At 55.4% G+C, this 10,643-nt stretch overlaps 1 protein-coding gene across 6 annotated transcripts; it reads left to right on the forward strand.

The window, feature by feature from the left end:
- Positions 1-10,584, forward strand: LOC309615015 (zinc finger protein 688-like). 6 transcript variants are annotated; one of them, XM_082364078.1, is made up of 5 exons: positions 1-435; positions 813-975; positions 1,385-1,498; positions 3,802-3,843; positions 6,028-10,584. In XM_082364078.1, exons 1-5 carry the CDS (start codon positions 403-405, stop codon positions 6,777-6,779), a joined length of 1,104 nt encoding a protein of 367 aa, XP_082220204.1. In that variant the 5' UTR covers positions 1-402; the 3' UTR covers positions 6,780-10,584. The 6 variants fall into 6 exon arrangements, with proteins under 6 accessions (XP_082220204.1, XP_082220205.1, XP_082220208.1 ...); XM_082364079.1 differs by having other exon boundaries at positions 1,388-1,498; XM_082364082.1 differs by having other exon boundaries at positions 832-975.
- The last annotated feature ends 59 nt before the right edge of the window (positions 10,585-10,643 follow it).

Below are 10,643 nucleotides of genomic sequence, written 5' to 3' on the forward strand. Positions count from 1 at the left end.
GCCGCCCCGCCCACCGTGCGCGGGCTGGGGCGGCCCGGTTCGGGGTTTGGGCTTCGGCGGTGAGTCCGGCGCGGCGCCGCTCCGACCCCGCTGAACCGCGGAGCCCGGGAGCTGTAGCCTCGCCCCAGGCAGGCCGGGCGGAGTGGTGGGTGGGCTTTTTCCGCTTGCCCGCGCGGCGCCCACCCAGCTCCCTTGCTTTATTATGGATTGACCCGCGCGCCCGGGTCCTCAAGTCAAAGCAGAGCGTCGGCGTCCTCGGGAGGCCCCCGTCCCGGCCAGCCTCGTAGCTGACGCCGCTGAAGGGCCGGGGCTGGGTCCGGACCCCCCGGGCCCGCCGCCCTCCCCTGCCGGCTCTCCTCTCCGCAGCCCTCTGCCCTCGCCTCGGAGGGACCGGGAGCCGGCATGGCGGGCAGCTCCCCGGCCGCCGGGCCCCAGGTGAGCGCGCCTGCCCCCCGGACCTGGGCTCCTTGCCCCCCGGAAGATCTTTCCGCGGAGCCCGCCGCACCCGGGACCCTGAGTCCCAGGTCCTCTCCAGGACGAGGGGACTCACTGGGGCGTTCCTCGCCCCTCCCCTTTTTTCCCCCGGGGCCTCCCTGAGGCTGGGGAAGGGACACTCAGCAAGGAAGACGATAGGGAGCAGGTTGGGGGATGGAGGGTGGAGAGAAATAGGGCCAGCTGGACAGGTGGGGTTGAGGGTTGTCATTAGGGGTCCCCTGGCAGGCAGGGTACCTGGGACGGGGTCCAGGGGTCCCACACGCCTGCTAGTGAGCCATCTGCCTCCCCCACCTTGAATTCCCCCACCCCGTCCTGAGGTGGTGACCCCACGGGCAGCACCAGTGTTGTTTCAGGGCCTGCTGACCTTTGGGGACGTGGCTGTGCACTTCACCCAGGAAGAAGGGGCACGTCTGGACCCGGGGCAGAGGGCCCTGTATAGAGACGTGATGCTGGAGACATACAGGAACCTGGCCTCCCTGGGTGAGGGGTCTCAGCCCCACGCCTTCCCTCCTCCCCACCCCCAGCCCCCACTCAGAGCCCAGGTGGGATCCCAGAGGGGCCAGGCTGGCTGTGACCCCAGGACCAGAGCCAGGAGCTTCTGCTCCCAGGCCCAGGGGGCAGGTGGGCTTTCTGGACCGATCCCCGGGTCAGGGCCTTTCCCAGCACTTTGCTGCTGGGTGACGGGAGTGTCCACTTCTCTCACAGCTGTGGACCTCGGCTGAGCCCACGTCCCTGCCCTGCTCCCTGTGCCCCTCGACCTCCTGGGGAGACCCCCCCCCGTTTCCAGGCCTGCATCCTGGGTCCAGCTAAACCCCAGTCCCAGGCTACCCCTGGGGCGGGAAGCCAAGGGTGCCGCAGCGCTTCAGTTCACCCGTTTCCTCTCGGGCAGGAGTTCCAGGATCCAAACCAGATCTGATCTCCCAGCTGGAGCAAGGAAAGGAGCCCTGGGGCTCGGACCTGCTGGGGGCCCAGGAAGGAGAGACCGCGGGAGACCCCAGCACAGGTGAATGAGGGATGCCGCGGGCCTCAGGTTGTTCAGTATATACGCTCAGTACACACAGCCAGTGTCGTGAACGGTCAGACAGAAGGACAGTCACATGGTCGTCCCCGTGGGATGAGCTATCAGTCAGAACCCTCAATTGCAAGGAACCGAAAACCCAACCCAACTGGCCAAAGTTGCGGGGAGGCTCTTGGCTCAAGTCCTGAAAGTTGGGGGTGGGGTTGGTTCTCTGCGCTGTGGGTCTCAGGCTCCAAATGATGCCATTGGCACAGGGGTGAAAGCCAGAATATTTAACGTTGGTTGGGTCAGACATCCAGCCTCCAAGAACGGCTGCTGGCCACGTGTGGTAGTGGCCCGCTGGTGACCATCGCACCATCAGGACATGTCTGTCCACCTGCCGTTAAACAGAAACTTCTGTTTTCTATTTCTCACAGCAACGCTTCCGACACCAAATGTGGGGGGTTCCTCACACCAACCAGTCTCCACCTCTCTGCACATCGACTGGGTGTCCTACAATTTAGTTCTGACACTGACCACGCGGAGTTAGCGCAGACCCTGTCCGTGAAGGGCTCAGTCCCACAAGACTGCCCCCACTTCAGGTGCCAATCACAAGGCCAGGCTGGCACCTGTGCTTCTGATCGACCAGCTGTAGATTGGAGGTTCCCACGACCCCATCCTTGGGCTTGATTAATACGCTAGAACAGCTCAGAACTCAAGAAAACACTGTACTTAACAGTTACTGGTGAGTTACCGGTTTATTATAAAGGACACAACTCAGGAACAGCCCAGTGGAAGAGAGGCACAGGGCAAGGTCTGGGGAAGGGGTGCAGAGCTCCCACACCCTCTCTAGGCGTGCTCACTCCCCAGCACCTCCACGTGGTCACCAACCCAGAAGCTCTCCGAACCCCTTTGCGTAGGCTTGTTCTGGAGGCTCCACTGCATGCGTGCGATTGATCAAATCACTGGCCACTGGGGACTGAACTCAGTCACTAGCCCTTCTCCCCTCCTGGGAGGTCGGGGGGTAGGACAGAAAGTGTTTCAGGTTTTGCAGGCCACGCAGCCTCTGTCGCACAGCCAAAGGTTCTAGTAAGCGGAAGCAAAAATGCTGCATGTGGGTCCCGGGACAGATGGCCCTGGTTCCTTGTGCACCTGCCGTTGGTTGAGTGCCTGTGCACCCCAGGCAGGGCCACAGCTGGTTCCTCAGCAGAACCTTGCCGTGTTGCATCAGGCTGCTGCCTCTAGTGGTGCATATATGGGAGGACCAGTGCTTTTGGAGGCCCTGTACCTCCTGTTTTATCTCCTTTGCCACAAAATGGATACCTTGATCTAAAGCTATGAGCTGTGGCTCCGACGTCCAGAAATCCGGGGTGGGCCCTAGAAGCAGGGTGCTGGCAAAGGTGCTTCAGGCAGACCTGTGTCTGGGGTAGGTATCAGTGTTGGTTGGGACCAGCCACTGTCTCCTCCAGGATGGAAGGTCCTGTGTGATTAACTTGCCCACAAGCACTGGTCAGTCTCCTGCAGGTTTCACATTGAGGATTCGGCCTTTGCTGCTGACAGGTCACCCGTTCAGTGGGGACAGCAGCTAGAGGGGCCTCCACAAGAGGGAACTATGTATGTCCCTCCCTGCACTGGGGTTCCTCTTCCCATGGGCTCACCTGTTCAAGCTCCGGTGACCAAGGACAGAGGCTAGCTGATACCCACAGGACAGGCCGTCCTGTCCGCTGGTCCCTCAGTGCCTTCCCCACAGTGGATCTGTGCACCGTCCATCGCACGCCTCTCCCCAGGTGTGACCTTGCCCTGGGATTCACCTGCATCCTCACCTCGGAGCTGGTGAGCAGGCACCCAGCCCTGAGCTCTGCCCCTGGGAGATTGCCCCACCCCTGGCCAGGTTTGGAGCCCACCCAGGCAGGTAGTGGGACCTGGACCACCTGGTTGTTGGGGTCCCAGGGAGGCCCCGGGGACAAGCTGAGACAGCTGCTGGTGTCAAAGAGATGAGTGACGTGAGGACCCGGGCCCTCACTCCGATGACTAATTGTGTCTTCTGGACCTGCCAGGCCTGTTTAGATGCATCTGCCTGTAACCTGTCTGCTGGTGGCCTCTCTGACCACATGGTCATTTTCTGTCCCTTGTCCGGTCTCTGCAGAGCCCAGCGGCACATCACACACCACTTTTGAAATGGCAAGTGTGTCCTTGCCTGGAATCTAAGGGCTCTGCGTGGCACAGCTGGCCAGGGACTCCACGCAGGGCCCCGTGGCTCCCGTCCCCGCGCAGCCGGGACCTGAGGCAGAGCCCTGGCTTTTTTCCAGGCCCTGCTCGACACTGGCAGCCTCTGGGTCACTCAGCGACAGGTAGGGGCAGTCTCCCCCGTGTGGCGTGTGCTGCTCTCCCGGAGGGAGGAGGGCGAGGTCACCGGGGCCTCTCGCCGTAGGCTCGACGTGGCCCTGGCCCTTTGTAGGTTCTGCCGCGCCCTCTGCCGTGCGGGCGTCGTCCTAGGGTGTCCGGAGCACGTACACTTCAGTGCGCTCACTGCATCCAGTTGGCGTGAGGTCATCAACACAGTGACCGCCGGCCCGCTGTGCATGAACACATTTGCCAAATTGAGAGCCCCTTCCCGAGTGCAAGGGGCTGCTGCTCTGGCCACCACAGGCACCGCGTCTGGCCCAGCAGCTGAAGCCAGGCCTACACTTGGGCAAGCTCCCAGTGGTTCCCAGCAGCAGGCCTGAGCCGTCGGGTGGTTCATGGGCCACACGGGTGGACCGAATGGGGCTGTGGTGGAGCCTCCGTCCCTGCATCCCTCCGCTCTGAGGTGGCCATGTGCGCACAGCCCAGCTGCTGGTTGAGGACCTTGGCCGGGGCTGGGGGCAGTTTCTGGAGCTTCCACTTGGCCCTTCCCAACGTAATGGCTCTTACTCCTCAGGTCAGGAGACTATGAGAGGGTTCTCCCCGCTGCTAAGTGCGTCCATCCCGATGAGGCCCTGCAAGTGGGTCCGTGACTTGGTTCCCCACCCCTTTTGTCACCCAGCTTCCATATGCCCAACTCTCACGGCATTTTGGGGCCCTGTTTTCAGTGTCGGCTCAAATCCTGCATCCAGCAGCCTTCCGGGTGTGGGCATCCCTCTTTTCCCAGCGTTCAGCTCTTTGGGGAGGAGAGTATCTATTGTGCTAACTTGCAGGAGGTTTGTCTCAAGGGCACCCAGCCTCCCCTTCGTCAGCGGGCCCCAGGTCTGAGCACTGCCCAGATCTGGGTGAGGGATTGGGCTCTCCAGCATGGCGGCTGATCTTAGCCTTCCCCTCCCCACCTCTTGGCCTTTTCTGGTTCTACAAGTCAAGCAGCAGCCCGGCCAGCTGCTCACTGTCTGGCACACCGTGATCGATTACCCATCGGCGAGTATCCCCCACCCCGGGCCCCGGGGTGCTGCTCCTCCCCTCTCCGGGCCTTAATCTCCACCAAGGCGACGGGCCAGCCTGTGTCTTCAGAGGCCTCGGTGTTTGGCCTTACGGCTAAGCGTGTGCCCCGCGCTCAGCACAGCCACCGCGGGGACCTGAGGCTCCACGACGGCTACGGGGGCCTCTGGCTCTTGGCCTCCCCTGGGGGTGGCTGCCCTGAGCCTGCCATTCTCCTCAGTGCCGTCCAGGACGTTTACAAAGGACAGGCGACCCCATGGGCCTCCCGAAGACCACTGCCCCACACGGCTAGAGGGCAAGAACGACCACGTAACGCTGCGCTCCCCTCCTGCGGCCCTGTCTCCAGCTCCCGCCGCGAAGGCCCTGGCCTCCTGATGCTGCGCCGGCTTTCTCAGCCCAGCCCTGCACTAGAGGCGTGTGGGCCTCCGAGCAGCGGGGCCTGGTCGCAGTGCCCCCCCCCCCAGTACCAGTCACTGTAGTTTGGGTCGCCCTGAGCACAGAGCCTGAGAGTTTGGGGTATAGGTGGTGTATTTGGAAGGCAGCAATTTTGGAAGCAGGCGAGAGGGAGCAGGAAGAGAGAGACAGGAGAGCGAAGTCAGTATAGAGTCGCCACTGCAAGTGTGTGGAGCTCGATAGCTCCAGGACCGTGACCGCTGAGAGGCTGCAGGAGGCGTCTGGGATTGTCCATCAGAGTGAGGGAGATGGGACACTTGTCCTCTGTTCCCACCCCCGGGGCGGTACCTGTCACGCAGCGTGGGCTGGCAGCACAGAGCTCTGGAGAAGGACTGAGGTGCGCCTGTGCCCCAGAGGGTGCTGGCAGCCAGAGCTCTGCAGAGCTGTCTGCTGCAGCGAGGCCGACATCCGAGAGAGGCAGGGGGCCTAACGTAGTGTGCTGGCAGCATCAGCTACAAGCTTCCACTAAAAAAAGGTGGGGAGGAAACGGGACATAGGAGGGGAAGGTCCGTGGAGGAGGTGAGCACATGAGCACAGCCAGTGAACCTGGGGTCACCTGTGAGACACCCCACGGAGAGGGCGGGCGCGTGGAGCCTGTGCTCCCGGGCACGGAGGGGGCCCCAGGTGGACCTTCTCAAACAGAGTAACACATAGGCCCTTTCTCTTCGTTTCAGATTCCAGCTGGGGGTCTTTGCGTAAGCAGGTGACTGCGAGGGCGAAAATGACTCAAGCCTCAGAGCCTCCAGAAGCATCTGGAAGCTTCTCAGGGGTTGGGCCTCCAACACTGGTCTGCAGAGAAGCCGCCGGGCGCGAGGGCAGGCTAGGGAGCCTTGAGAACTTCCTTTTCCAGGAGAGACAACCACACAGAACCTACTGGACCATCTCCAAAGCAGAAGGTGCCCAGAAAGGAGGTAAGTGGGGACCCGAACTTTTCCGCAGCCCGCGCCCCAGGACCCGTGAGAGAAACACGAAACGGCAGCGAGCCCACACGTGCGAAACATGCGCCAAGAGCTTCCGGTACCTCTCGCGCCTGGTGAGACACTGGGCCACGCACAGCGGCGAGAAGCCGCACGCGTGCGGGGAGTGCGGCCGCGCGTTCAGCCAGCGCTCGCACCTGGCGCAGCACCGCAGCGCGCACGCGGGCCAGAAGCCACACACCTGCGGACAGTGCGGCCGCGCGTTCACGCGGCTCTCCACGCTGCACCGCCACCAGCGCGTCCACAGCGGCGAGAAGCCCTTCGGGTGCCAGTGGTGCGGGAAGCCCTTCAGTTACAGCACCCTCCTCGCCCAGCACCAGCGGATCCACACCCGAGAGAGGCCGTTCCGGTGCGCGAGGTGCGGGAAGAGCTTCATCTGGAAGTCCAGCTTTCGGAACCACCAGAAATCACACCTGTGCAGCGAGGCAGCATGGACCTCTGTAAGCTAAGCTCTGGAAGCAGCCGCTGGAGGGGAGAGCTTGGGACTCGCTGCTACTCCAAGGAGCGCCTCGGAAGGATGTCCCCGGGCACATGGAGCAAGCAGTGCCAGAGCGAGACCAGCACGAGGGACCAGATTGTTTCTCCACCCGCGATCAACTTGTGCATTTCGGGTCCTTCCCACGACCGGGGGCTGGCCCAGGCCTGCCTGCACTGGCGGGCACCACCCGGTAGCCTGCTGGATTCCGCGTGGCTGTGGTACTTCTTGAACAAATTGATGGTTTGAAAGTCACTATTTTCAAGTGCATCCAGATTTTATTTTTAAAACTTAAAACGTAGGTCTTTGTCTCTATTTGCATCATAGGTGGGTTCTAAATGCCTTTGAAATCCAGATGGGCTACAGAGCTTTTGGATAATCTTTCATCACACAGCAGCCCTGAGCACCTGGCGAAGGGCATGGGTAGGTCACATAACTCTAGTCATCATTTGGTTCTGGCTTGTTGTTTTCGGATGCTGATTTGTTGCAGGAGGATGTGATCCACCTAGGGCAGCTCAGCCCTTGCGCTGTTGGCACTGTAGCTTTCCTCACTCAGCTTCACTTTCCTGTATGCTCACTCTTCGCTTGTGTCAGGCCATATGAAACACTGAGTGTGCATGTCATTTGAACTGTTCTTTTTTTCCAGCCAGTTCTTCCATACAGAATAGGTTTGCATAGTATGAATGTTTTCTATACAATAATAACATTAAAAACTATTAAAACACATGGTGGAAATATGAGACAACAGGTATAGAAGAAGCCACTGGTCATGAAACACAGAGATCCATAGGAAAGTTATTTTGCAAATGCTGCCCAAGCATCAGGGGGCAGGGGGGAGGCTGTGCCTCTGTGTCCTGTGACCACCCACTGAATTCTTGTCATTCCCGGATACATCATACCACCACTTACAGGCTGAGCGTCACCATGTCTAATGAAACTCCAGCCATTTTTCTACAGACATATTCAATAACTTAATTACAGAAGCAATACATGATCATTTGAGGAACTATACAAATATATAGATATAAAATAAAGTAAAATACGGGACTTCCCTGGCAGTCCAGTGGTTAAGACTCCGTGCTTCCACTGTAGAGGAATCTCCAATCCCTGGTTGGGGAACCAAGATCCCACATGCCATGCAGTGTGGCCTAAATTAATTAATTAATTAATTAAATTAAGTAAAATATGACAGGAAGTTTTATTTTGACTCATATTGGTGCTGTAGGAACCCAGTAAACTGACAATGAAAAGGGGGGATTTGGGTGTTGCCCACAGTGTTTCACCCGAACTATGTAGATTCAAAGCTGTAACAGAAGAAAACTTTCCTGAACTAAAGGAATATCTGATTTCAATACTGAAAGACCTGATTGTGCACTAAGAAAAAAATAGAGAACACAAAGTCTAATGAAATTACTGAACCACAAGGATAAAATACTATACAAACATCCAGGAAAAAGAAGTAGATCACCAACAGAGGAAAAAAATCAGTTTGCCCCAGACTTTAATTAACAAAGACTGTAGCTCTTTCCATATTTATTTCCTTAATGTGTTGTAGTCATATTTTATTTAATTAATTAATTAATTTATTTATTTTGGCCGCGTGTGGGGCATGCAGGATCTTAGTTCCTGGTGCCCCCTGTAGTGGAAACTTTGAGTCTTAACCACCGGACCACCAGAGAAGTCCTACAGTCATATTTTAAAGCTTATTTCCTTTCTCTTCCCTTTACCTCTTTCCTACTATTGTGTGATAGCAATAGTTAAATTCAAATTAAGTTCATAAGATGCAAAAAATATGATGGAATCTTGCCAGAAATAAAGGAGATGACATGGCTCCGAAACACTAGGTGAAACAGGATGCAGTTAATGAACCAGACACTGGATTATCTTCCTTTGGGGAGAGGGAGGGAGTAGTTTCAGAGCTATGTAATAATTGCATTATGTTGGAATGGTTTGAGAGGAAGTTTTGAAATTGCTTTTTGAGAAAATGTGCTTATGTGGATATCAGGTTTTCAAGGGGTGGATTGTAATGAACATCTCTTGTTTCAGCCCATGCCACATCCATCCCCTCCTCCTTTCTTTTTGTAAGAGCACCTCACCTTTGGTTTGCAACACTTCCTAGGATCTGTTGTAGGAAGTCACAGTGGTGGTCTCAGTCTGGGTGCACCCCCTCCCGTGGCCACTGGTCAACCCGGGAGGAAGCTAAGGCAATCAGACCCTCCCCTCCAGTCCATCACTGAAGGAGAAGGTGTGTATATATCTCATGTCATCTGTGAATAGTGATAGATTTACTTCTTTCCAATTTGGATGCCTTTTCTTTTTCTTGCCCAGTTACTCTGGCTAGAAATTCCAGTATAATGTTGAACAGAAGAGGCAAAAATGGATATTCTTGTCTAATTTCTTACCTTAGGGGGAAAGCTTTCAGTCTTTCATTCATTGAGTATGATGTTAGCTGTGGGTTTTTCATAAATGCCCTTTATTAAGTTCAGGAAGTTCTCTTCTATTCCTAGTTTGTTGAGTGTTCTTATCATGAAAGGGTGTTAGATTTTGTCAAATGCTTTATCTGCATCAGCTGCGATGATCATGTATTTTTTTCTTTGTCCTTTTTTTTTTAAACAATTACAAGGCGTTGTTTTATTTTTTTATTATTATTTATTTTAAAATTTTTTGGCTGCGTTGGGTCTTCGTTGCTGCACGCGGGCTTTTCTCTGGTTGCGGCGAGCGGGGGCTACTCTTCGTTGTGGTGCGTGGGCTTCTCATTGCGGTGGCTTCTCCTGTTGCAGAGCAAGGGCTCTAGGCACACGGGCTTCAGTAGTTGTGGCACGCGGGCTCAGTAGTTGTGGCTCACGGGATTAGTTGCTCTGTGACATGTGGGATCTTCCCGGACCAGGGCTCGAACCCGTGTCCCCTGCATTGGCAGGCGGATTCTTCACCACTGCGCCACCAGGGAAGCCCTCTTTGTCCTTTTAATGTGGTATATTACGTTTATTTTTTAATTTGAATATGGAACCATCCCTTGCATTGCAGAAATAAATCCCACTTAGTCATGGTGTATAATCCTTGTACTATGCTGCTGGATTCAGTTTACAATTGTTTTTATTCCAGCTCTTTACCTCCCTTGGTGAAAACTCCACTCACCGTACTTACAGTGACCTAGTTAGAAACCCAGGCATATAGATATAGATATAGATATAGATATAGATATAGATATAGATATAGATATAGATTTATCTCAAGGAATTGATTTACGGGACTGTGGGGCTGGCAGGTCTGAAGTCTGTAGGACAGGCTGGCAGGCTAGTGCTCACAGGCAGCTCATGCTCCAGTCAGTCTTGAGGCAGAATTTCCTCTCCTTCAGTGAAACCTCAGTTTTGCCCTTAAGGCTTTTCAGCTGAATGGATGACACCCTCATTAAGGAGAAAGTCTCGTTTTCTTAAAGTCACCTGATTGAAGATGTTACCATCTACAAAATCTCTTCACTGGCAACACCTAGATTTGTGTTTGATTGAATCACTGGGTGCTACAGCCTGGCCAAGTTGACACCTAACACCAACCATCACACCAGGAGTCATTCCTAACTTCCTCCCCATAACTTGCATAGCCAGTGAAGCATGAGTCCCGTTAATTCTACCACCTCGATGTTGCTTAAGTCAGTAAACTTCTTTTGAGTTCTCGTTACCTGAACTACAGCAGTGGCCCCTAAGTGGTCTCCTGCTTTTAATAATCTCCTGAAACGTGTTTGTCCTTTTAATGTATTTATTAAAGTATATTTTATATACTGCCCCCTCAGTGTCCCGTATATAGTAACAGAGTTGCAGTTGTTTCTCACAAATGTACAGTG

This window comes from Balaenoptera borealis, assembly GCF_965194805.1.
Source record: "Balaenoptera borealis genome assembly, chromosome: 17".
NCBI classification, from domain to species: domain Eukaryota; kingdom Metazoa; phylum Chordata; class Mammalia; order Artiodactyla; family Balaenopteridae; genus Balaenoptera; species Balaenoptera borealis.